At 51.7% G+C, this 23,727-nt stretch overlaps 7 protein-coding genes across 7 annotated transcripts; 3 read left to right on the top strand and 4 right to left on the bottom strand.

Annotated features, from left to right (window-relative positions):
* Positions 1–2,357: 2,357 nt before the first annotated feature.
* Positions 2,358–3,921, top strand: ASPACDRAFT_1859266 (uncharacterized protein; the record flags this gene model as incomplete). The annotated part of the gene is made up of 2 exons (XM_020197662.1): positions 2,358–2,459; positions 2,524–3,921. The coding sequence occupies 2 exons, from the start codon at positions 2,358–2,360 to the stop codon at positions 3,919–3,921; spliced, it is 1,500 nt and encodes a 499-aa protein (XP_020052926.1).
* A 602-nt stretch (positions 3,922–4,523) lies between these two features.
* Positions 4,524–6,189, bottom strand: ASPACDRAFT_34589 (uncharacterized protein; the record flags this gene model as incomplete). The annotated part of the gene is made up of 6 exons (XM_020200054.1): positions 4,524–4,618; positions 4,697–4,901; positions 4,964–5,126; positions 5,208–5,247; positions 5,312–5,813; positions 5,872–6,189. The coding sequence occupies 6 exons, from the start codon at positions 6,187–6,189 to the stop codon at positions 4,524–4,526; spliced, it is 1,323 nt and encodes a 440-aa protein (XP_020052925.1).
* Positions 6,190–7,089: 900 nt separating this feature from the next.
* On the top strand, positions 7,090–9,643 carry ASPACDRAFT_1874688 (uncharacterized protein). Its single transcript, XM_020198042.1, has 3 exons — positions 7,090–7,966; positions 8,055–8,864; positions 9,046–9,643. Exons 1-3 carry the CDS (start codon positions 7,123–7,125, stop codon positions 9,576–9,578), a joined length of 2,187 nt encoding a protein of 728 aa, XP_020052924.1. The 5' UTR covers positions 7,090–7,122; the 3' UTR covers positions 9,579–9,643.
* A 428-nt stretch (positions 9,644–10,071) lies between these two features.
* Positions 10,072–11,058, bottom strand: ASPACDRAFT_34496 (uncharacterized protein; the record flags this gene model as incomplete). Its single annotated transcript, XM_020200045.1, has 4 exons — positions 10,072–10,412; positions 10,487–10,553; positions 10,667–10,693; positions 10,879–11,058. 4 exons carry the CDS (start codon positions 11,056–11,058, stop codon positions 10,072–10,074), a joined length of 615 nt encoding a protein of 204 aa, XP_020052923.1.
* Positions 11,059–15,607: 4,549 nt separating this feature from the next.
* On the bottom strand, positions 15,608–18,252 carry ASPACDRAFT_81262 (F-box/WD repeat-containing protein). Its single transcript, XM_020205835.1, has 2 exons — positions 17,651–18,252; positions 15,608–17,552 (listed from the first exon to the last, which is right to left on the bottom strand). The coding sequence occupies exons 1-2, from the start codon at positions 18,002–18,004 to the stop codon at positions 15,840–15,842; spliced, it is 2,067 nt and encodes a 688-aa protein (XP_020052922.1). The 5' UTR covers positions 18,005–18,252; the 3' UTR covers positions 15,608–15,839.
* Positions 18,253–19,683: 1,431 nt separating this feature from the next.
* ASPACDRAFT_34616 (autophagy-related protein 17) lies at positions 19,684–21,342 on the top strand (the record flags this gene model as incomplete). Its single annotated transcript, XM_020200057.1, has 1 exon — positions 19,684–21,342. The coding sequence occupies one exon, from the start codon at positions 19,684–19,686 to the stop codon at positions 21,340–21,342; it is 1,659 nt and encodes a 552-aa protein (XP_020052921.1).
* A 635-nt stretch (positions 21,343–21,977) lies between these two features.
* Positions 21,978–23,708, bottom strand: ASPACDRAFT_34276 (serine/threonine-protein kinase RIO1; the record flags this gene model as incomplete). Its single annotated transcript, XM_020200032.1, has 1 exon — positions 21,978–23,708. One exon carries the CDS (start codon positions 23,706–23,708, stop codon positions 21,978–21,980), a length of 1,731 nt encoding a protein of 576 aa, XP_020052920.1.
* Between the last annotated feature and the right edge of the window lie 19 nt (positions 23,709–23,727).

Here is a 23,727-nt window from a genome sequence, read left to right as displayed (position 1 = left end):
ATGATCAACGGTCTTGCCGATTACCGGTTCTTCGTGCTGTATGCGGACATGCGGTGGGGTTCCTGCCTTACACGAAACTAACCCAGACAACCCTCCTAAAGCTAACTCGTCGGAACGGCGGAGTTACAAAAGTAGGAGTAAGATGATCGAACCATATAATTCTCTTCTCGTTTGGTGACATTGGCAAAGACATTCACTAAGCCCTAAATTGAGAACCCTCTATGTTCAAGATGAACTTGACTTGGACCGCAGGAGCGACACCAAAGCATCCTTGTCTATGTACTTTGTCGAGTTTTTCTCGGCGGTTTCAAAGTGTCTCTCGGTGATTGCAAGATCAGGATGATCCTCCAAGAATATGTCAATGGTGTCCAAGCGTGACCTTTCCACAATATCTTAATCACGTTTTTAATAGCATCCGTAATAGGCGACGCGCTTTGCAGGCCCAGACCAGACGGGATTTCTTATCCAGCCTCTGTCCGGCGACTGCCCAGAGGTTTTCTCTTGGACGGTTGCCATCAATTCTTGCAGCCTGCGGGGGACACACATCAAGATCGGTCTTTATTGAGGTGCGATCGCGATGGGTTATGCTTGGAGGCGCAGGCTGTTCGTCATTCTTCTTACGGTCATTCAACCTAGCACGTAATCGTGAAAACGTCCTGGAATGCTCTCTAGACTGTTGCTTTCCATGCGCAGAGATGGAGGGGCTGATATGGAGGAGGCTGGACGTCAGCTTGCCAAGGTCATGCCCTAACTTACGTGTACGGAGTGTGTTGCCCGACGTGCATGCATATACTAGCCTCAAGCGGGGCGGCAAATCTTAGTTTCTCATTGGTACATGCATATGTTATGTACTGTACTGTAGCAAGCTACGGAACCCATCAAGGGCCGCTTCGCCATAGTTCGCCCTATTTTTGCTTATTTGCAGAGTGCTAGCTTTGCAACTCTATAAGAGCCAGATGGCGGGTCCCGGACGATGATGGTCGGGCTTTAGATGCTGATTGGCTGCTTTGATAACCGCAATATGTCTCGGGAGTATGATTAGCTGCTGCAAGCAGCAGTAGTGTGATGAAATGCTTAGCCCAAATCTGGTGGGGGGATCGGGAGGGGGGACAGACTGGCTTGGGCCCCTCCAGCATCAGATTCAGACATACGGCCTGAATCAATACACAGATATTTGGAATAGTAAGAACACTCAAAGAGATGCTTGGAAGGTGCTTGGACAGGTTTAACTATCTTACTTGCTTGGAGAGAGACTTGATAATCTAAATTGGAACCAACTAGCTACAGGTCCACTATGAGCGCGTGGCAACGCCTTTGGCTGAGGGAGTCACCCGCAGAGAAGGCCCTCGTCCCTTAACTGATAGTGATAGTAGGGTAACTGCGCTTTTAAGGAGAAGAAATACTCACTCTGGTCACCTCAGTATATAAGATAATAACTTAGGTGTTTAGATGGCTGGCTCGGGTGTGAACAACAGTATCACTAACCGACTCAGCACTTGACTACTTTAGGCACCTAGAAAGTGCTTGTTTCTTGCCAATTAGTCACTTTCTAGTACTTCTGCAAGAATAAGTAGTTTTCGCGGGCTCGATATCCCGTTGGCGCCAGGGATGAGGATCACCGAGGGAAGGGTGAGACCGGCAGGGCGTTTGAGTTTGTTCGATAAGCGTGCTGCTGTTGCTGCGCCTGCAAACAAACGCCCTGGCTCTGCGCCTCGTTGCAGCACAGACCCTCGCGTGTGAACCCCCAGTAGCGGAACGTGGCCACAGGTTGCTATTTGCTTTTGCTTCAGCCGAGGTGATACGAGGCAGACCGAGCGTGCATACGTGGATACGGCAAGTAGCATGCTGTGGCTGCGAATTGCTTTTTCTTTCCCAGCGCAAAGCAACGAGGTTTTTTTCGCTTCAGCATAGAGCCCGAGGGTTCGTATTATCTAGGTCTAGTATGCGCCCATGTTAAAATGCATTCAGATGGACTGTTGATGATGAACATACATTCCAACCCATTATACGTATACTTAATAACCGCGAGGCAAATAGGCGAGTTGGTGTCTCCACCTTGGGACCTTAGCTTCTCTTATCTCGCCGATGAAATGGAGAAAGGCTAATTTTGACGTACATAGCCATGTGTTGATCTTGATGGATGGGGTGACGTGGCATGCCATGTCAGAAGAGCCAATTCCAACCCCTGCATGTTCCCCTTCGGGAACTCGGTGATTTATCTAGCTGTATAGAATGGCGATGCAATCCACTCTTAGTGAATGAGAATGAGAAATGTTGGGCCTGACCTGGAAGGGCAATGACCGAGTCTTGTTCTTTTGTATGCCTTGCCTTCTTATCTGAGTCGCAAGCATATGGCAATGGAGTCATCGTCCTCCGTGCGATGCCTCGAGTACACGCAGTCAGGGGATCTGACCAATGTGACCTATCCCCTGCCAAACGCTGATATCAATGGAGTTGGGGTGAGAGCGATCTCAATGCATGGTACGAGAAGTAAAGAGACTCACCGGATGGAATTCTTCTTAGGTTCTCGTCGCCTTTCTGTTCCCTGCCTATCTATCATGGCTGGGGGCCATTCTTTTGTACATCGGCGGACTCACCTCGCAAGATCTACTCAGTGATTTCGATATCCTTTACCTCCAAATCCAAGATCGCACGAATAACAAGTGGCACGGCGAGTTCCACATTGCCATATTGACGCTGAGCGCCCAGCAGTTGGTCACTGGAATCGGGATCCTTGCTGCGGCATTTGCCACCCTGTCGACCGCGCTGGTCGCCGACTTTCATACGATCATCTATCTGGCCTGGATGTCCTCGAACGGCTATCTCGCGACCCTGACCCTACTCCGCGATTATCTGCAACACAATCCGGCGATCCGCGCCATGAAACTGCTCACCATGGTGACATTGCTCGCCATGCTGTGCGTTGCCATCTTCCCCACCACCAACTTTGAATGGGCGGATCATATTCTAATTCAACCGGCGTGCGCGAATGCATCCTCATGCGTAGCCCTGGAAACGGAGGTCCTGCCGATGTGGCGGATCGCCAGCCGCACCAACCTGCAAGGCATGCTGAGTCCGCAGGGGGTCATCTCATATTTCCTCCTGATCGTCAGCTATACCTGGCAAGCGGCGATGCTCTTCGAACCGACGCATCGCCGCACGGGTCGAATCATACGGACCCCGCTGCGCTGGCTGGCGCAAGCGCTCCATGGCGCCGCGCGGCGACGATTAGCCCCCCCGCACCGTCACCTCCACGACATCCACTACCGCCTCCTGCTGGGGATCTATCTCTTTCTCACAGCCTCTCTCGACTTCATCGGCTCCTTCGCGTGCTTCCTCGGCATTGTGACGGTGAGCTTCGCGTGGGCGAACTTCGAACTCCTCCTTCCGCGACTCCACGTCTTCCCTAACTGCGTGCGGCAGGCCCTCAATCAATGGGATTTTGGCCAGATCCTCCCCCTCTTGCTCCTGCTCAGCTCCTTTTACAGTTTCATCGAGCACTATCTTCACGAAAGGGGGATGAAGCCGACGAGCAACAACAACAACAACAAGCCCACTGCCCCGCCGGCGATGTCCCCCACACCGATTATAAAGTCCACCACCGGTGTCCCCTTCGCCTCGTCTTCCCCCCGCCTCTCCGAAATCTTCCTCCAGTATGACCCTTCGCGAGCAGAAGCTCTCCAGGCTACGGTCCAGCGCCAACTCTACGCCATCCCGTATTTCAAGGTCCTCCTAGGCCTGTTCTGTCTTCTGGCCGTGGGCGCCGCGGTCGGCTATTTTGCCGAGACGATCATCGCGTTGACGGGGCCGAGTGAGCCGTACTCGTGGTCCACCCGGGACTGGCATCTGCTTCCGGATGTCGTCGCGGCCACGGCGGCGACGCTAGGGATCTTGGTGGTGGCGTTCCTAGGTCCTTTGTGAGCGCCAGGCTGGCTGCGTGAACCTTGATCGATATACTCGGATTAGAATGGGATGTCTGGAATCATAAGGGGCTGATGTAAGTTTGTCTAGGATACTAGCCATAGAGACTGAATAGTAGATAGTAAATAAACCTGGAGATCCTGATATTAGTCTAGTCCCTGATCAGCGGACAGCAGACATCGACATCAAATCATGGGGACTGTTCAAGGTTGACATTGACAGGCACCGTACCTATAATTGTGGATGAGTTGGGCCTGGAAGAGACCTTGATTCCTCTAACACTTCTCCGCGGCGCTCTGGATGGCAGGGTCATTCAACAATCACGACAAGGTCCAGTGAGTATGAATAGTCAGTGGTTGATATTGAGTGTAGGTTGACAATGAGATGTATCCTGCGATGGGAGAAACGTATTCAGACGTAGACGCGCAGTCAAAGTACTACTATGCATCTTACTCACGTCTCAGACACATCACACATAATCAGGTTCGGGACCCCGTATATTATGGTTGAAGAATACAAGATTCACGTGCTATCTGACTAACAGTCTCCCTACTACCTTCCACATCCTAATCCAAGCAATCATTTCGTGTCCATGCGCAGGCTCAATTGATTAAGTTTTTGATCTGATCATGGTAGTCATCAATTGACATGACATCGGTCCTCGGTAAGACTGGGGCCGTTTTGATATACTCCCTGACTGATGATTGAAATTATCGCATTAGCAGATGATATAGATTTGGGGCATATGTGGGGCCTAGGGGAAAAAGACTCATACCACCCTTATAGAGCTTTTTCCACTCATCAACAATAGTTTGGAGCTGGTACTCAGCAAAGTCCACGCCGGGGATCTTGTTTTCAAATCTCTCCGCGGTATCGTGGACCACCTTGACCTCAGCTCCTATCAAGTTCCAGCCACCCTCGAGCTTCTCGGCCGTCTCTCTAGCCGGACCGATGAGTGCTTTCAGGTCCCGGCATTGATTCTAAACAACGGATATTAGTTCTAAGAATCTCTTGCTAAGCAACCCGGGGATGGTGAGCTTACCGACATCGAAGTGACATGGCCTTGTAGTAGCTGATGCAGTGCAATCTTTTCCTGCTCGGAGCTGATCAGTTCCTTGAGGGCCGCAATCTTCTTCTCGTATTTCTCAATATCTGCCTGTCTTTCCGCGAATACGATGGAGCCAGCAATTGTCCCCATGATAGGGCTATGGCCAACAGATTAGTTGGGGGGTTGGCAGGGGCGCACAGGGTGCTACCTGGTGAGTGAGGGAGTGAGCAAAACTTACATCCAAACGTATGCTGCGGTCATTTCTTGATCATAGCGATCTAAAAAGCCTTCAAGTCGACAATCTGAGGGAAGAGTTAGACGAGCTTCGTTTCTGGGACTGACCCGCATCGATTATTTTCTGATCGGCGTCAATATCCTTAAGCTGCGATACAATCTTTTGCTGCAAATCGCTGATGTCTCCCAGATCATCGTTGAGAATGGTGGTCATGCTAGCTTCAGAGTCCCCGAGCGCACTCTCTCTCTTCTCACAGGCTTTTTCAAACGCAGCCAGGGCATCCGAGACCTTCTTAGCGTGGCGCTGCATCGGTTCGATATCACTCAGCAAATCCTCCGTGACATCCTGAATGGCTTTCTGGGCCTTCTGCCTCTGCTCCTCAGTTGCGTCTTCATCATTGTACTCCCTGCACTTGTCGAGCATGAACCGATAATAAGAGCTGTCATCCGCCCCGGCGGTGTCTGCGTACCCGTAAATCTGCGACGCAAGGGTGTTCATCTTATCGAAAGTACAGAGGGCATCAAAGGCGCTGTCATCGCCATCATCCTCTTTCGTCCACTGTCTGCGGTTTTCAGAGCTACTGTCACCACCAAGGAAATCGGTGCAGTCCTGGCAGATCTAAAGGAGTCCAAGTCAGCACGCTCAAACTATATTATCATGCAGAGACTCGACTTGCCTCGTTGTAAGTCCCGATCAAACTATTAATCTGGGTCCAGATGTGGTCGGTGAGCTTGCTCTGGTCCAAGATGCCAACCTTCTGACAGAAACTGTCTTTATCGCGTGGTAAAACTCGTCCACCATGGAGATATCGGTTCAATTTGCCCATGTCCTCGGCGGCAAACGCAAAGGTGGCCCCATCATCGTCGTCGTTGTCGTCATCACCATCCTTCACGGCACGGCTGGTCCGTCGAGCAGCGCGCGAAGGTGTTTCCACTGTCTGTCCGATGGGGAACCATCTTGTTTCGTCGTCGCGGGCTTTGGACATCTTGGGCCGTGCGGATCTAGCCGGTGTGAATATGAAGATGAGGCAGGTTGAGAGGTTAATGAGTGAGATGTAGAGGATGCGGCACGGTCATTCACTTTGAGAGAACTGGTTACTTATGGTCTGAGAAGGTCACCGACACGTATGGTCTGTAAAGCCTAATGACGCGAGCTCCGCTCGAACTATTCTGTAGCCGTCTGGCTCCGAGTTGCATGTGCAGCCATGCCGTGGGAGCGTACAGCAAGGCTGGGTTGCAGCATTGGGTCGATCGGCTGGCTGCCTTGTTGCTTTTTTACCTTGTTCAAACCATGGGAATGCAGGATATGGCTAGTTCAGATCAGGAATCAAATGTGACATGATGTGAGTCTGACATGATGGATGATGATTCCACGAGAGAACTGGTTGTGGTGTTTGTCCGAAGCAGGGAATTAAATCACGCACTGCACGCAGTGTAACCCCCCAGCAGCAGAATGATGTAGCTAAGTTGCGAACAGTCACTGCCAGTCACTGCCAGCGAGACCTCAATCAAATTTAAGAACATCACCCGCGTCAACCAATTCTCTCCGAGATACGAAGCAAATGCTTCTCGCCAACTCAATCTATACAGTTCTCAGTCGATTGGATTGATGCAGCATGGCTACCGACACACAGCCTAACAATCCCGCACAATGGCAGAAATTCAGCCAGATGAAGCAGGTGAACGACAGCCCAGACCATGAGTCCAAGGATGAAGACAATGCAATGGTGTGAATCGAATCCCCTGTCGTATTTCCCCTTTCCAATCTTCCAAGCCCGCTCTAAAGATCCTCCTTCGTTCGCGTGCAGGGACCAACCTACCGTTCTGTCTTTTGCGATGGAACACCCATCCTGCAGCAGCTCCCACGCTACTGTGAGATTTACACCGATATCCTCGCATTGACCGCGCCCGAGATCCAAATGTCGGCCGACGAATTGACCGAGCTCGAAGTCAATGCCCGGGTGATCACCGCCGACCAGCCCGTCCATCTCAATATGTCCAAGACCGGCGCCAAGAAGTGTATCATGGTGATTTATGCCGCCGTTCTCGATCAGGCGATCAGTGTTTCGATCGAGGGCGATCAGCGCACGGAGCTGGACCTTGGAGTGGATTCCGGCCACTTGCAGGCGGAGATCAAGTTCGACGATGGCAAGCTGGAGGTCTCTTACAGCGACCGACACGGGGACGACCGGACCGCGGCCTACCAAGCCTTCCTGGACACGGAACTGCGAGTCGCCCTCGCGGTCTGCTGGTCATCCCCGGCCGTCGCCATCTCGATCTGCTCGTGGGTGGCCAAGTCGGTGGCCACCGCGGGCTCGCATGCGCTGTCCCAGGCCCAGGCCGTGTCCCTGGGCCAGCAATTGGCGGCCCATGCCATGACCGGTTCCGACTCCTATTATGCTCCGACCCTCACCTTTGATGAGTATGTCCTCACGCTTGAGACCCAGCGACAGGCCGCCGAGGATTTCCAGGACCAGTACGAGCGCTTTCAGGCCGCCGAAAACCAAGTGGATGACGCCAAGGCGGCGGGGGAAGCCCTTCTGGCAACCGTTCAGAACACACAGTCAACCAGAGTCGATCTACAGGCGCAGGCCTTGGCCAAATATCAGGCGGCAGCCGCTACCGTCGAAGCCTGTGACAAAATGCTTAGTGATGATGATGAAGAGCTGAGACATGCACAGGACAGGTTCCAAGACGGTCTCGATGCATGGATACAGAGGCAGACCTTCCTGGCAATTTGCACCATCCTTGGTGCCATCTTTCGTGGGTGGCTCTCCCTCCTTAACTGAACCCCCATCACGGGGGCCATATTCCTTGAACTGACATGTCCGCGTTCCGCCGCCGCCTTTAGAATTTGCGGTCGGAATTTACGCCGTAGGGAAGGGGTCGGGCGACCCAGCCGCGGTCGAAAAGATCGTCAAAGACGTTGAGGAAGCAGAGAAAACGGCAGGGGCTGCGGAAGATGTCATCCTCGGCTCGAAGGCCTTCAATAATCTGTGGGAGTATACCAAGGCATTGGGGAAGCTGTTCCCCAAGATGGTCGATCTTGTCAGTGCGGCGGGCAAGATTGACCGTCTGGGAGATCATGATGATATTGACCTTCCGACCTTGGGCGGCGACGTCTCCGGCTCCGATGGAACGGATGCAGACGCCAGCTTGATTATGAGCCTGGTCGCTTGGGACGAGTGGGAGTTGGAATCCGACCAACAGATGGAATGGGCCACCTCGCAACATGATCCCGCGATCGACGGAGCCAGTGAGTACCGCTTGACGCTGCGCAAGCATGCGGTGCACGGCCGCGCATTGGCCCAGGCCCAGGCCGAGGCTGTCAAGCAAGGCCAGGGATATATCCAGGCCACCCTCCTGGTGCTCGAAGCCAACCGCGACATCGAGGCCATCGACGAACTGCTCGCCCACTACGAGGAAGAGAAAGATGCATACGCTCAGGCCGAAGCGAAGTTCTACGATCGATACCTCCAGCTGCGGACCACGCTCGCCATTCAATTGCAATATGCGGTCGATGCCTGTCGCTTCTACACTCTGGAAGAACCCGAGGTCAATCTGGACTCACAGATGTCGGTGGACGAGATAACCGCCTGCATTGCATATCTACGGGGTGCGATGCAAGATGTCAAGAATCAATACGCAAATGGATACACGCGTGGGTAGAATCCAGGTTTCGGTGGCGTTCTAGGGGTTCGCACAGCTAATCCGTGTCTTCGACTCAGCTACTACTCCTATCACATTTTCTGATGAGGTACGAGCCCGGCGGCCCAGGAAATGATTCAACTCTGGCTAGTTATCCGACGACCAAAACTGACGAGAACACACTTCGTAGTTAGCATCCAGTTTTCCCGAGACGGTTATCGCAGGCCTGAAGAGCAGTGCGCAAGGGTATAGTGCCACGTTCACGCTCTTGCCCATTCCAGGCGCCAACTACGACCCCGGCCCGGAGAACTACGCATATCCCTTCACCGGTGGTTTCCACTACCGTCTGAATGGCCTGGAGCCTCGCCTGCTCGGGGTGAAGCCCACGCCCGACGCGGTGCACGATGGCCGCGCGTTTGTGCGGTTGCGCATCGAAACCTCCGGGACCTATTCGGATCTCGGGTATGACGCAGACACGAAGGAAACCAAGGTCTGGCATTTTGTCAGCAAGCCCCGACAGAACCGCTATGTCTACGCGGTTGACGAGTCGGGCGCGTGGCTCCGCGACGTGGAGCGAGCCACATACGATGACCATGAGCACGCTCAACCTCCCCCGTTTACACTCTGGAAGCTCACTCTTGAAAACCCCGACGATCTGGATTTGAGTACACTAGGAAAACTGGAGCTACACTGGGACGCGTTCTACCGGCCGGTCTTCTCATTATGATTTCATGTGTTTTCGTCACAACTACCGTTGCATCCTGTCGTTGCGGTGGATCCAAATCAAGAGTTTTGATTACACACGGTATCATGTGTGCATGATCACTGGGAAAGGCCCTATCCAATATAATTTACTGTTTGTAGGCATCCAGAAAATCATTGACTGGCCAATCAAGTCAGCACCAGGCAGTCTTCACAAACAGGGTACATCGGACCTTGACATACCATCATTCTCCAGGTTCTTCCATTTACGCAGAATGGTCGCTTTTACCAGGCCATCTAAAGGGTCATCATCCGGATCAAGGTGATCCTCGACGTACTTCAGCAGCACGTCTATATCATCTGCAATAAGGTATGCAGCTCCTGCTTATCACGTTAACGAAAGGCTAGATGACCACAAATGCCAGGACATACCAGCCATCTTCTGAACCTCCTGAAGCGAATCCTGTAAGTCATCGATCATGGCAAACCCCTCGAGCAGATTCTGATTGGAAGGTCCATTATAAGCACACAGACAGCCAGCCACTGTCGAGATCTAAACTTACCCTAGTCCAATCCAAAGCATCAAGATCCATTTGGAGGTCCTCGGGATCGGAGATCTCATCTTTCAAAATGTCGGCCAAGGTCGTTCCCTGCAAAGGGGCAGCTAGTTCATGCACATTGGTCTCACATGCCTCCGCATCCAGGCTGTAAGCTCTCAGGTTCGAGCTCCAGGCGTCCGCCTGGTCTTTAAGTATGTCGATTTGGTTCTTTCGATCGTTGATCTCTTGTTGGACCTTATTCCGAAGAACGTCGTTGTCCGGGTCTTGTCGCAATGCCTCCATGTCCTGAAATATCTTGTCTGTTTTTTCAGTTCAGCGTGAGTGCTTCGGTTTCAACGTCTCTTTTCGGGGGCGGAGACTAAAATCGACGCACCGTAGTCGTCCGGCGCTGCAGAACAAAGGTTTAAGGCGGTATCGCACACAGTCTCGGTATAGTTGTACTGTCCCTGTCACATAAAGGGGTGTGATTGTCAGTTTGTAAAATGGAAGCACGTCTGGGGAGGGCTGAGTTGTGTCCCCTTGAAGCAGCAGCGACGCGTGATTCTCAGCGTACATTGAGGTCATTAGCGACTTGCCGGGCCTGGTCTACCGTTAGTGAGTGTGAGGGGCAGCGTGGAATATGGACTGAGAAATACCGTCAGGAATTGGACAGGAATCGGTTGCAAGTATGATGAAAGCTTGACAAGCAGTTAGCCAGGAGGGGAAGGGCCTTTGTCCGCGGAATCTAGATATATTGAAGTAAATCATGTCTCAGAAAGGACATACCACCCCATAATAGGCTTTATCCTCAAAGCCAGCTTGTTGCATCAGGCTGTCGTCAGAATCGGGCAGTTTCTCATTCCTGATGCAGAGATCTCCCAGTTTGCGAAAGGAAGCAAGCTTGCAGACAAACCCATCATTGACCAGCATCTCGCGTGGGCTGAGGAAGTCTGCGTCGTGGGGCATTTCGAGAAGTGCTTCAGTCTAGTGTAGAGATTATTGAACGGCGTAGCAGGGTGTTGTACTGTATCTAGGGAGAAAGAGCAGTTTTTAAACTACAATGGAGAGCAGGAGGGTGCTTGCGGAATCCATGATCTCATTATTAGTAGCCCTTACCCCGCTCACAAGAGCTGCAAGGTGAGAAAGATTTTGGAACAACGCATAGCTCACAAAGGTCATACATAGAATTATGAATTATTCCTCTACACTAAGCAGTGTGGATTATTAGAGAATGATCTGGATAGTATACTATTAAGATAACAAACTGTTGTTATATACTATAGCTGCTACTATTTTTATTTATCTAATATAAGACCTGGTTGTCTGTCTAAGACATTAGGATAAGCTGGTATAAGCTTGTATACCTGCCCTATCTGTTTTGCAAAATGAATGGTTTTGCTCTTAACTTCCCATGAAATAGTTCAATTGGTTCTATTTATTCGGTAATTATATATGCAATTTACTATTCTCTTGATTCTCTTATTTATTTTTATAATGTATGTACTTTTCTTTACTTCTATTTTACTTCTACCTACTTTTGTACATAAGTAAAAGATCCGTGAAAGCTCAATAGAAGTCCTAAAATCATAGTTTATACTTGGATACTGTTCTGTGGTTTGTTCTATAGAAGGGTCTATCAATCGCACTAAGGACTCAATAGATTGTTTATATTGATGTTACTGTTATCGCTTCTACTGTATAATATATAGTGCTTTATGATCAAACAGTGGTATTCTTGTTCTTACAGTTGAGACAATATGGTTGTGATAATTGCCTTCTGTGTGCACTTCTACTCTAAGATCTTTGATTTGATCTGTGACTTTTTGGCTTGAAGACAGGTCAGCTACTGATTGTGGGGGGGAAATACTGTACATTCTACTATATACACAGACAGAAAAGAAGTAAGAATAATTATTCCAGCTAAGCTTACAGCAACAAGTAAAATAGCACCATGACCCATCTACCCTAGTCTTGCCTTTTAAGGGCTATGTCAACACACCTCCTACACACTCACCCACTCCAGTCTCACGAGACCAAAGCTATACCCAAAGCACCTCGCCCCTACATTGCAAACCCAACCATCAACCCAATCTAGGCCATAACTCCAGACCCCTAGAACCCACGAACCCAGCAAATAACCCTCTTAACTCAACGCCAACCGAGCAAGCCCTACCCACCCAACTCAAACCTCCCGATCCCATCACCGCCTCATGATTCCGAAGACCAAGTCCAGGGGTTCATAGGTGTCACAAAGGCGTCCCAATAGTCAGGAAGAACCACCCCGGCTTCGGCCGCTTTCTTTTCTAGATTCGGAGAAAGATGATTCTGTTAGTTTTTCGGGACAGCATTTTCAATTCCGGGTCTTCATTTGGGGGCTGTTTTTTTTCAACGTGATAGATGGATATAGAAGGGATGTAGTTTTACTTTCCGCGTCAAGCAAAAAACACACGCCTATCAAGAGGCCGATGGCACTGAGCAAGAAAACTCCTATTATGATACTGCTTCCGGAGCAGGGGCATACGCCTGGGTCGAGGTTTAGATTTGGAGGATGCATTGGAAGGCTTGGTATGTGATGTTGTGGCAGGGGGAGGAACGCACGTTTGCGGCTTTGGGTTCCTGCGTATGAATTCCTGGTGGAAGGGTTGCGCCTGCGTTTGCGTTCGCGTTTGAAGGCGGTGGTGAGGAAGGTGATGGGCTTGAACGAAAGGCTGGATATGGCTGCAGTGGGCTGGTGGAGACGTTCTGGTTCTGAGATTGTGGCGGTGGCGGTGAAATTGGCTGGGTTGGTGAAGCTGATTCCGAAGTTGTCGTCGTAACTAGGTGGGAAGTGGTCGAGCTTGTGGACTTCTTCGCTGCCAGATGGGTCGATGGCGATGTACGCGGGTGGTGGGATGGTCATTGTTGAGGGGTGATCTTCAGGGTTTTGGTATGGCGGTGGATTAGATTCTTCGGGCCCCATGATTGTAGACGGGATACCTCTAGGGCTCTTCTTTATAGGTTTGCTTCTTTCCGGGGGGTAGGTCAAAGGAACAAGGAACTGCTAAAGCGAGATCAGCCAGTGTAGAGATGCTTATATAGCTAGGTCTGCAGCGCGGTTGCTTTGGTCAAGTGACGAAGTGACTTCATTATTATCACCTCTGTCGGTTTCTTTTAGTGTAAAGATGATGTAAATCATCCTCAACGCGTAGGAAGGATATAGTATAGATATCAGCTGCTGGAGCTTGAAGCAGATGTAATTCATCTTGATACTGTGCAGAGTCTTGATCTTGGGTGATAAACTAATATTGGTATAGACTTCTTATAAAGCTTCATCAAGCAGAAGCTATATTCAAAGTACCTCGCTTGAAGTATATGAACTCGACTACAACTTATAAGCCAGGCGCTCTAAGCTAGGGTACTGACCTTATAAGCTTGAACTAGGCCCTATACTCTATACTCCAAGAACCATGAACACCCCTGCAAATGACCCCCTCAACTTCTAAAAGTCATGAAGAGCAGAGCAAAGAAAACCCAGGCCCCATTCCTAAAGCTAACAGAGCAAAGCCCTACCCAGCTCAATCCCCTAATCACATCACCCGCATTTAACAACCTGAAGACTATCTAGAGGGTTAAGGGCAGGCAGAAAAACGGAACCGTGGCTTTCAAGAAGCAGCTTTGGTAGTGGCCTTTTTCTGGATTCGGGAAAAGGGAGAGGATATCGTCAGTGGAAATCTCTATGTTATATGGAATTACCCATCAAAGTAATGTAGGGGAGGGAAGAAATGTAGATTACCTTCTTTCACTCCAAAACAATTGCGACCAGTGTGAGGGCAAAGACCCCGCCGATTATGGCCAACATGACGATTGCAGTGATGATGAAGGAGAGGGGGGGACTTCGTCCTGCGTCTTCATGGGTTAAACTGTTGGAGGGGACTGGGCAGGTTGATTTGTGGGGATATGTGGCGGTGGAAAAGACTCACGACGTCTTCGTTCTGGTTCTGGTTCTGAGACGGTGGACTGCGGTGGAACGTGAATGGGCTGATTCCTTTCGTCATTGTATCTGGATGGGTATGCTTCGAGGTCATAGACTTCTGCGCTGCCAGATGAGTCGATGGTGATGTACGCGGGTTGGGGGGTGGTGGTTTTGGAGGTGTGGTCTAGAGGGTCTTGGTATGGTGATGATTGGGGCTTCATTTCTGGGCATGCTCTCTTGGTCTTTTGTATAAGCTTCTCTATGCGGATTGAAATGGTGAGAACTGGATGGCGCAGGTCGACGTGGAAATATTTATCCTTATAGGGCTGGGGCTGGTCGAGTGACCAGCTGACTTCACCATTATCACCACCTCCGTTTCTTCTGGTGTAGAGAGGGTGTGAATCATCTTCAACCGTGGAAAGAACGTAATGTGGACATCAGCCGCTGGATATTTCAGCAAAACGCACCTCGGTAGTGCAGGATCTTGATCTTCTGCAACGTAATCCTATCTATCTGCAAGTCCTTCTCCAATATCCATTCCAGTCTCTGAAACACTACTTCCTCTCCTTCTCGATACAGCTTCACTCAACTGAACTGAAGAACCATGTCCTCATCAAGCTCCAGCTCCTCCTCCTCCTCCTCCTCATCCCCACCCCCAGAAACCCACGAGATGGACTACATCGTAATCCCCCTCGCAGGAGGACATGGCTCCTTCCCTTCGACCAGCCCACGAGTCGTCGCAACACAAATATTCAGTCCAGCTGGTAAGAGCAGCCATATCATCCAGAATAGCATCCAAAACATCCCCTCAAAGCTCGAGCCTTACTAAGACCGCAATCCACAGCCCCTACAGCCCATGCCCACCCCATACACATCAAGCAAACCAGTATCGATGAGCACCGACTAAGAATCCACGAGGCCATCGTCCGCAACCAGCACTGGATCCTGTTTGGCCAAATCGGCATCATGATTCTGATTATCGTGGCTACGCTGCTCGTTGCGCAGCAGTTGGAGGGGTTGGCGTGCAAGCCTTGAGTTTTGGGTGGGAGTCGTGTGGGTTGGAGAAGATGGTGGGCGTTGGGGTTGTATGGTTGTTTGGATTGGGTTGGTTTGTTTGGTTTGCTGCGGTTTAGCTATTATACTATACATTCTTTTGGTGATTTCGGTTGCTTGTTGGGCTGGGGTTGACTGGGTTAAGGTGGTATATTCGGGGCATGGGGGGTTTATATAGCTTGGTTTACTATGGGAAGGTATGGTCGAAGCTCTATACTGCATTAGCAGAGATTTGATTTGATTAATACATGATATGGAACGTGTGTGTGTGTGTCTATGAGTCAGTAGTAAAAGCATCTTCCAGAGAAGACGACTTGCATTTTTAGGAAGAATATTTCAGCATCATGCTCTTAACAATCGGATGTGTGCGCTTTACTTTATAGGGCAAGAGGAAGATGCTATCTACTAGTTGTTGTGTTTAAAGTCATTCTAAGGCATCTCTAAGCACTAACATACTTATTAAAGACTTCTTCAGTTTTTGGTTTACGTAGCGCACACAAACCGTGATAAGCAGGATTACCAGATGAATTGGAAATAGGTTATAACCTAACAATACCAGTAGAACAACATAACACCAACGCCAGGCTTCCTCCAGCCATCCGAACCCTCCAGCCACGCCTGAAAATAGAAAACATGGTGGGTATTTTCATAAAGTTTCAACGACAACAAACATTAAACCAAGCCACTAGTAGTTTTTAGCGGAAGGAGAATTGTAGAAAAAGGTAAAAGAAAAGAGAAGGCATCAGCTCTGGAAGCTGTACATTCGGACCTCGCAGTCTTCGCTGCCGGTGGCGAAGCGACTGTCACCAAGTCCCATGCAGGTAACGGGGCCGGAGTGACCAGTGAATGTGCGCTCGCATTTGCCCGTTCTGGGGTCCCAGATCTTGACCATGCGGTCTTCGGCTCCCGAGACAATGCGAAGGGTGTCGGCGGCAAGAGCCCAGACACCCTCCAGGTGGCCGAAGAACGTGCGCAGGCAGCGACCGGTGCTCGTCTCCCACAGACGGATCGTCGAGTCCAGGGCACTGGTGACGATGTAGCGCGGTGGTGCTGGACGGCCGTCTGCGAAAGCGGGTCCAAAAGGCGAGCTCTGCGACATGACAGAATTGGACTCTAACCCCAGTGTAGCCTGAAGAGAGGCCGGCTCAGTGTCCCCGGAGATGGTGCTCACATTGTCGTTTTCACACTCGGCATCATGCTCCTCGAATTCAAACTCCCGAGGAAGCGGGATCACCTGCTGGACTTGACCCACATGGCCGTGGAATGTCCTAATGCAGGTCTTGCTATCCAGGTCCCAGAGTCGGACGGTGCAATCGTCCGAGGCTGAGAACACTGTACGAGACATCGAATCCACCCGCACTGCGTTGACCCAGTCTGTGTGTCCCCGTAGAAGGCAGGTCGACTTATCCTCGAAGTTCCAAATTTTGACAGTCTTATCAACAGAGGCAGAAGCGAGAATAGTGGCATCAAAGTGTAGGCCAATAATACCACCGCGATGGCCGGTGTAGGTGGAAATGCATTCGCCGGTGCGCCAGTTCCACACTTTGACGGTGCGATCCATGCTACCACTGATCAATTTGGTGTCATCAAACTGCAAACAACGAATGCCAGATTCGTGTCCACGAAGCGTGCGCAACTCTTGGCCAGTCTCGGTATCCCAGATCTTGATCGTAGCATCGTAAGACCCCGTGGCAAGAATGTTGTCCTCGAATTGGAGACACATCACACCATTCGTATGTCCCTTGAAAACTTTGATGGAGCAGCGTCCATATTTCCAATTCGTTCCCACTTTGAAACGATCCTTGTAAACTTCCTTCCAAGGTCTGTATCGTGTCTTGAAGTAGGCGTCGTCATTCCCAAGGCCCGGGGCCGGAGCAAGCGACGAGCAATGGCGTTTGACGAGAGCGGACTGTTCCTCGCTAGAATCAGGCTTTCGCTTGGCTGGGTTCGCTGGGCTCGCTGGAACAACCGCTGCCGCATCAGTCTCCGCGTTGCAGGCGTCAGCAGCACCCGCTGCCGGTCCGCTGATATCCCAGTTTGTGGCGCGCAGTTCGATTTCACGCTTCGATTCCCGCAAACGCTTTCGATCTAGAAGAGGAAGTCCCCAGCCGCACTTCTTGCATTTGCGGTGAATATGCTGCTCGCACATCCGGTGCCAAACCACGTCATCATCTGCGAGTGCTCTCCATCGCCGTGATACTTGCGCAGCCTTGCACAGTGAAGTTGTGTCTAGGTAACACAGGATTTTGAAAGAAATCTCCGGAGGAAGTGCCGCGATGAAGTCGATGCGGATGAGATCTCGAACGGTCGCGGAAATGAAGGAGAGTTGCGGAAAGCAGCATTGAGCCATGATACCCTGAAGGAGCAATTTTCGGTGTTTTGCTGGCGCGGCGGAAAAGAGGGACCAAACATGTGCGATACCCTGCTGATCGCTCTGCGGCAGTGTTTCCAATTCCTATGCAGGGTAACGATTAGCTTGGAGAAAACTAAAATTGCATGCTGCAACTGTTGCAACAACCGCGCGATAGATCGGCGGGGAATGGCAAGACTCACTCGCTGTAATTTGTCCATGGTCGGCTCGTCTGCTTGTCGCCTGCATTTACGGTCAGGCCTATGGCGATAACAATAGCGTGAATCCGCGCCGCTCAGCTCCATCAGGCCCTTGTTCTGAGGTCCAAGAGCGCCGTACTGTTCGGGAACGTGTCGAGCGAGAAAAGGTGCCACGCTTTGATCGCCGAGGGTCGCAGAAGTTGCTTTTAGTTCGGAAGGGCTGTGGGGCTCGTGCTGATGATTGTCGGAATCGGCATCGTTACTGTAGGCGACGACTTCAGCTGGTCCGCCGAAGATAGACTGCAACGAAGACTGCGATGGGACGATCATGTCATCTTCTTGCCGAGCGTTTTCCATCTCTGTTGTCGAGGCGAAGATAGTGGACGTGTCCCAGCGCCTGATTGTTCACAGGCTTGCGTGGCCTCGGCTGTCGCGACGAACACTGTTCTAATGTCGCTGTGAGTTTCAGAGCGTCTGGTCAACCAGTAGAAAGCTTGAAGAGATTTGTTTCTGTCATAAAAGAGGGTGGCGAGGAAAGGCGTGTAAGGAAGACCCTGGTAAAGGTTCTTGTTTGATTGAAGCAGTCGTCAAGGTCGTAGTTGCGCAAAGGTAGTGTGACTCGGGGTCAGGGCGGGAGGCGGGAGGCAGATTTAGTGTAGATATGGGTGTGTGAAGTGTAGTGTATGGTTGGTTGGTCGTTATGTAGTCAGGGTAAATTCAATGCGGGATATAATAGTCGTTCAACGAAAATATATGGACCAGCCAAACTTCACTTCGAGAAACAGCGCAAGGGTATAGGTAGATAAATAAGAATCGGAGGAAGAAAGGGATGTGTTCTTCAACGATCGCGACATCGAGCAGCGATCACGCAAAGCATACCTCGTCGGCTACTGACTGGGGTGGGCGGCCAAGTCACGTGTTGCGATTGCGCCATCGAGGCTGGAGTTCACAACAGCGGTAAAAGCGCTTTGCCACGGCAGAATTGAGCCGGCCGTCTCCATAATCTCCATAATTCTGCCATCTGTCGCCAATGTCGCCATCTTCTCCCACTCTTTTGCCAATTGCGGATCCTTGTTTCTGACTCTATGGTGCACTACTCCAGGCGATTGACGGCTAGCTGGGCTTAGCTGCATACCACGCCGGAGCTCCGGATCTGGGGTCAATCTAGGAAGATAAGCAATCAATTCTGAGTATTCTAGAGCCCGTCTCTACTGTGTACACAGTACATACTCTCCGGAGCTCATGCGCTGGGCGGTGACGATGCGGGCAGGCTGACACCCGACCTCTAAGGCCTCTCTTCTCCGCCTGCCTAGCGTGACATCTCCGTCATCTCGACTCCGACTACAGCAAAGTCAGGATGCACCCGGACATCACCTGTCCCTCCGTCCCGTTCTACTCCCAATATCGCTGGCGATCCAGATCACCTTCCATTTGCGTCGAATCGCGCAATGATTCTACCTTAGTCATCACTACTTGGATTCACCTTAGTTAACATACTCTTGTTTTGCCCTGACGCGGGATAGTCGGGCAGTAGCTCACCAAGGTCGGTCAGCCCAGTGCCCAGTCCTCTAACCTCATCCCCCCTGATTCATCCTTCTGCCTTGCTCGGTGACTTTCGATCGACTTCCGAGACAGGGGACTTTTATGACCTATAATCGAGGCTTACACCGCTGTCGCACAGTCAGACCATATCTACCAGTCAGCGTTCATCAAACTCACCGCCAGATGCATAGTTAGCATGGGATTGACGCTCAATATTGGAATAAGGCGTCAACAGACACAAACAAACAGGGGGCGAGGCTCAACATATGCTTTATGAGGTGATTGTGTACCAAATTTATCCATTCTCGCGACATATCCTACCTAGGGAACACGTCTCATTGGGTCACTAGTCCTCTGTCTCAGATATCGCATTCAAGGACCTGTCCAAGCACGTGAAGGAATTCATTAGCCGAGCACTTGTCGCCGTACGAGCTTCTGCTCAACCTTACTCTTTTATTCTGTCTTTGATGTCGTGATTTCGTGCCCGGTCCATGATGTCGTCAGCCATGGAATCCTCGGCCGTATCGAACGATGTGCATCCTACGGGCGAGACCGCGAAAGACCAGGAAAGCTCAATTCCGCAATTGGACACTCTTATCTCGCATCTCGTCGCAGCGAAGCGATCGCTATCCTCTATCAATCATGTCTGGCGAGCCAATGAGATAGTCACTGCCGCTCGCTCCGCATTGGAGGAAAGTGTCATAGTCTCTGCACGTACGGGCTTCCTCCGACGTGGGCTCAACAACCAGCTCCGCCTTCTTTATAGTGTTCGGTCCGAGGTGGAAGAAATATCTCTCCGAGGTCGATCGGAGTTTGCCAGCGTTCTGAAGGATCTGGACGCAGCTGATGCCCGTCTCAGAAAGACCCTTGGTCTCTTACGAGAGACAATCGTTCATTCTTCCTTCCGGCCGAATGGAGAGGACCAAAAAAGTTTACATGATTTTGTTGATGAACGTGGTGTCGACGAGCTTCATGCGGCGCTGAAGGCTTCAATAGACCGCACCAACGCTGCTCAAGCGGAGCTGGATTCTTCCAACTATGCTTTTGACGATGAGCTTCAGTCGATCAAGAAAGCCCTGGGCAACTACCGCGAGGCTACGAAATTAGCCTCCTCTCGCTCCTCCTCCTCTTCATCGCCTTCTGCCTCTAGTTCTAGCTTACCTAGCCTGTCATCCATGCCATCCATGCTGCATTCGCTGGAAATGCATGCGCAGGAAATGGCCAATCTGTTAGAGTCATTAGTGCGGCACTTCGATCTCTGCGTCACTGCCGTCAAGCATACCGAAGGCGGAGGTGCCGCAGCACAAAACATCACTGGTGATATGCCGGCTGGTGTTAATGTCAGCGGCCGTGGTGGCCCTAACATTGAGGAAGAAATTAACGCTCATCTAAATGCCCCTCTAGATCCTCTGAGTGAGTCTGGATATCTGGAGATGGTCAACGTACTCATGAAGGATGCTGCTGAGGCGGAGGATGTTGTGATGGAGATCCAGGATCGCATTGGCGAGATGGAATCTGTTCTGGAAATTCTAGTCTGTAACCGGGATAGTCTATTCTCTATCTACAGTGCAACGACGGACGTCTTTGGTCACATCTCGTCGCTAGCTTCAGCGCGTCTACCCGGTTATATTGCGCAGGCACACAATTTCACGCGTGTATGGAACGAGGAGCATGAACGGATTGACGGCGGTCTTTCGGACCTCTCTGACCTTAATTCACTATATGATGGTTTCTTGGAGGCCTACGACAGCCTCATTCTGGAAGTGTCGCGGCGAAGACATGTCCGGCAACGTGTTGAGAAAGTGCTACGTGATGCGAAGCACAAGTTGGACCAGCTCTATGAGGAGGACGTCAATGCTCGCGAAGCATTCCGAGTCGAGCAAGGTGACTACTTGCCGTCGGATATCTGGCCTGGCATTGGCCGTGAACCCATGCGGATCGAGTTCCGACGCATCCTTGGCGGCCATGTAAAGAATGGAGATGGAGAACCATCTGAGCCACCTGATCGTGCTGCCGGCGAGTCTAGCGATGAGCAGCGCCCAACAGCAGCTGAAGAGCCCATCGTCGATGATGAAGTCATCCCTGACCTACCAACTTTAATCGTTGAGCAAGCTCTCGCTCGCTTGCAGGCAAGGAGCAAGCAAGTCGGCTAGTCGTTGACATCTCATTGACAGAGCTTGAGTATTTGTTTGAAACACAGGTCTTGCCCCCCTCCCCTGTATGTTCCAGTCAACCTACATGATGAAATCACCGATAGGCGTTTCCTCGCCCTGACGCACAGAGCCATGTCCTGGCTAGGTGTCCGTGTGACATGGACATGAACTTTTCGCTGGATGCATACTCCTGAGCCATGGTCGTCTCTGCGACGTAAGCACCTGCACATTGTTCTCGTTTACCTAGTCCCGTATATGGCTTAGTTTGATGTTCAAAGAGAGCTCTGATAGGTTGATTGGTTCATACTTTGAGATGGATGGAGATAGTAAATGGTTAAGATATCTTCAGATTTGTGTTCATGCAGAATCCCAAAGTCCTATTCACATTTCCGAACGCTTTCTACGTATGCGTATCTATTTACTCCCAAGTGATCTATATAGACATAGACAACAACCAACCATTACTACCCAGAACGAGACAAGAACAAAACCCGGAGTCATAAAGTATATATCATGAGATCGTGCGTAAGCAAAATGACTTTTTCCCCCTTTTCCCAGAGCCAGAGGGCGGGTTGCCTTCCCAACCCAGAACGATAAAGAGAGTGGATTTAGGAAATGAGCGACAAGCGAGTTGATCATTTCTTCTTGCGCGAGGAACCCGATACCAAGCGCTTCTTCATGTGCTTGGGCATCTTGTTGGCGCGCTTCTCCCGCTTCTCCTCCTTGACCTTCTGCTTGTGGTCGCGCTTCTCGTCCTTGTCCTCGAAGCGCTTCCCACGGGGCGGCTTGGGCGCAAACGGGTCCACCTCGTCACCTTCCCCGGACTCGGATCCCTCGACCGAGACGCCACCACCGCTGACATCGGAGCCGGCGTCGCTGGCGTCCTCGTCGACATCGTCAGCGGGCTTCTTCCCGCCTGCGAGAAGATCCCGGTACACTAGGTCGGCGCCCTTGCCGGCGCGGACCTGCTCGGCGTCGCGCTCGAAGTCGTACACCTGCTCCAGGGTCTGGGGGATGTACTGCTGGCGGAAGACGGCGGTGTCGACCTCATCGCCCTTCTCGGCGCGGGTGGCGTACAGGTGGTTGATGGCGGCGAGCATGGGCTCGACGGGGGTGGGGACGGTGGGGCCGCTGTCCTCGGCGATGATGAACTCGAAGACGGTGCGCTCGGGGAGGACGTCGACGTTCTTGCGGCGGAAGAAGTCGCCGACGTTCTTGATGTCCATGCGCAGGAACTCCAGACTGCGGGGGTGGTCGTGCTCGACGGACTGACTGACGTCGATGATGTGGAGGCGGTTCTTGTGGTAGAGCATGTTGTACTCGCTCAGATCGGCGTGGACCAGGTGGCAGGTCTGGTACATGACGCGCATGTAGCCGAGCAGCTCGTAGTAGATCTCGCGCCACTTGGCGTCCGGGTCCGGGATGTCGAACTCGACGTCCTTGAGGCGCGGGGCGGCGACCCCCTTCGAGTTGCCCAGGAAGCCCATCACCAGGACGTGCAGGCGCAGGTGGATGGGCTCCGGGCAGGGGATGCCCGCGGCATGGATGCGGCGCAGGTTGCGCATCTCCTTCTCCGCCCACAGCTTGACCATCGCCCGGTTGTTGCTCTTGCTGTAGCCGCCGCGGAAGCGGAACTCGCCCGTCACGTACTTGTCACGGTCCTTGAACACCAGGATGCTCGTCTTGTAGACCTTGATGGCGCGGTGCACGGGGGTCAGGTCGTCGGCGTTCGGGTACGAGATCGAGTAGTAGACGTTGGCCTCTTTACCGGTCGACAGGCACCCGTGGATCTCCGAGACGATCTCGCGATTGATCATCTGCAGCAGGATCATCCGCGTCCGGGGGTCCAGCACCTGTTCGGAGGTCGCGCGGTCGGCCCGGTCGCCACCGCGGTCACCGCGGGCGGCCATGCCCGACTGCATGGCGTCCAGCTTGATCTTGCCGGCGTGTTTCGTCAGGGACTTGATCTGGTCGTCGACCAAGGCGTGTGTGTTGACGGTCGGTTTCTGCGTGTTCGTCTTCGGGTAGGTCCATTTGGGGACGTTGGAATCGGCGGCCAGCTCGTTGACCTTCCGTTGCCGGTTGTAGGCTTTTGTGAGATCCGCCAGGTTGGAGGAGTTGAAGTCTTCTTCGTTGAGGCCCTCGTCTTCTTCTTCTTCTTCTTCCTCCTCTTCGAAAATGTCGTCGTAGTACTCGTCCTCCTCATCTCCCTCGCCGCCGCCGTTCTGCGCTTCAGGATCTTGCCCCGCCATCGCGGGGAGACTGCCATCAGCGTTCACATACCCTTGGTTGGGGATGTAAGTGTGAGCGGGGGCCAGTCCATCGGCCAGACCGGATGCTTGCGCATCAGTGCTTGAAGTCGGCATGGTCGAGAAGAAGGAATTC

This window comes from Aspergillus aculeatus (genome assembly GCF_001890905.1).
Source record: "Aspergillus aculeatus ATCC 16872 unplaced genomic scaffold ASPACscaffold_16, whole genome shotgun sequence".
NCBI classification, from domain to species: domain Eukaryota; kingdom Fungi; phylum Ascomycota; class Eurotiomycetes; order Eurotiales; family Aspergillaceae; genus Aspergillus; species Aspergillus aculeatus.
This window is presented reverse-complemented; position numbering and strand designations above follow the sequence as displayed.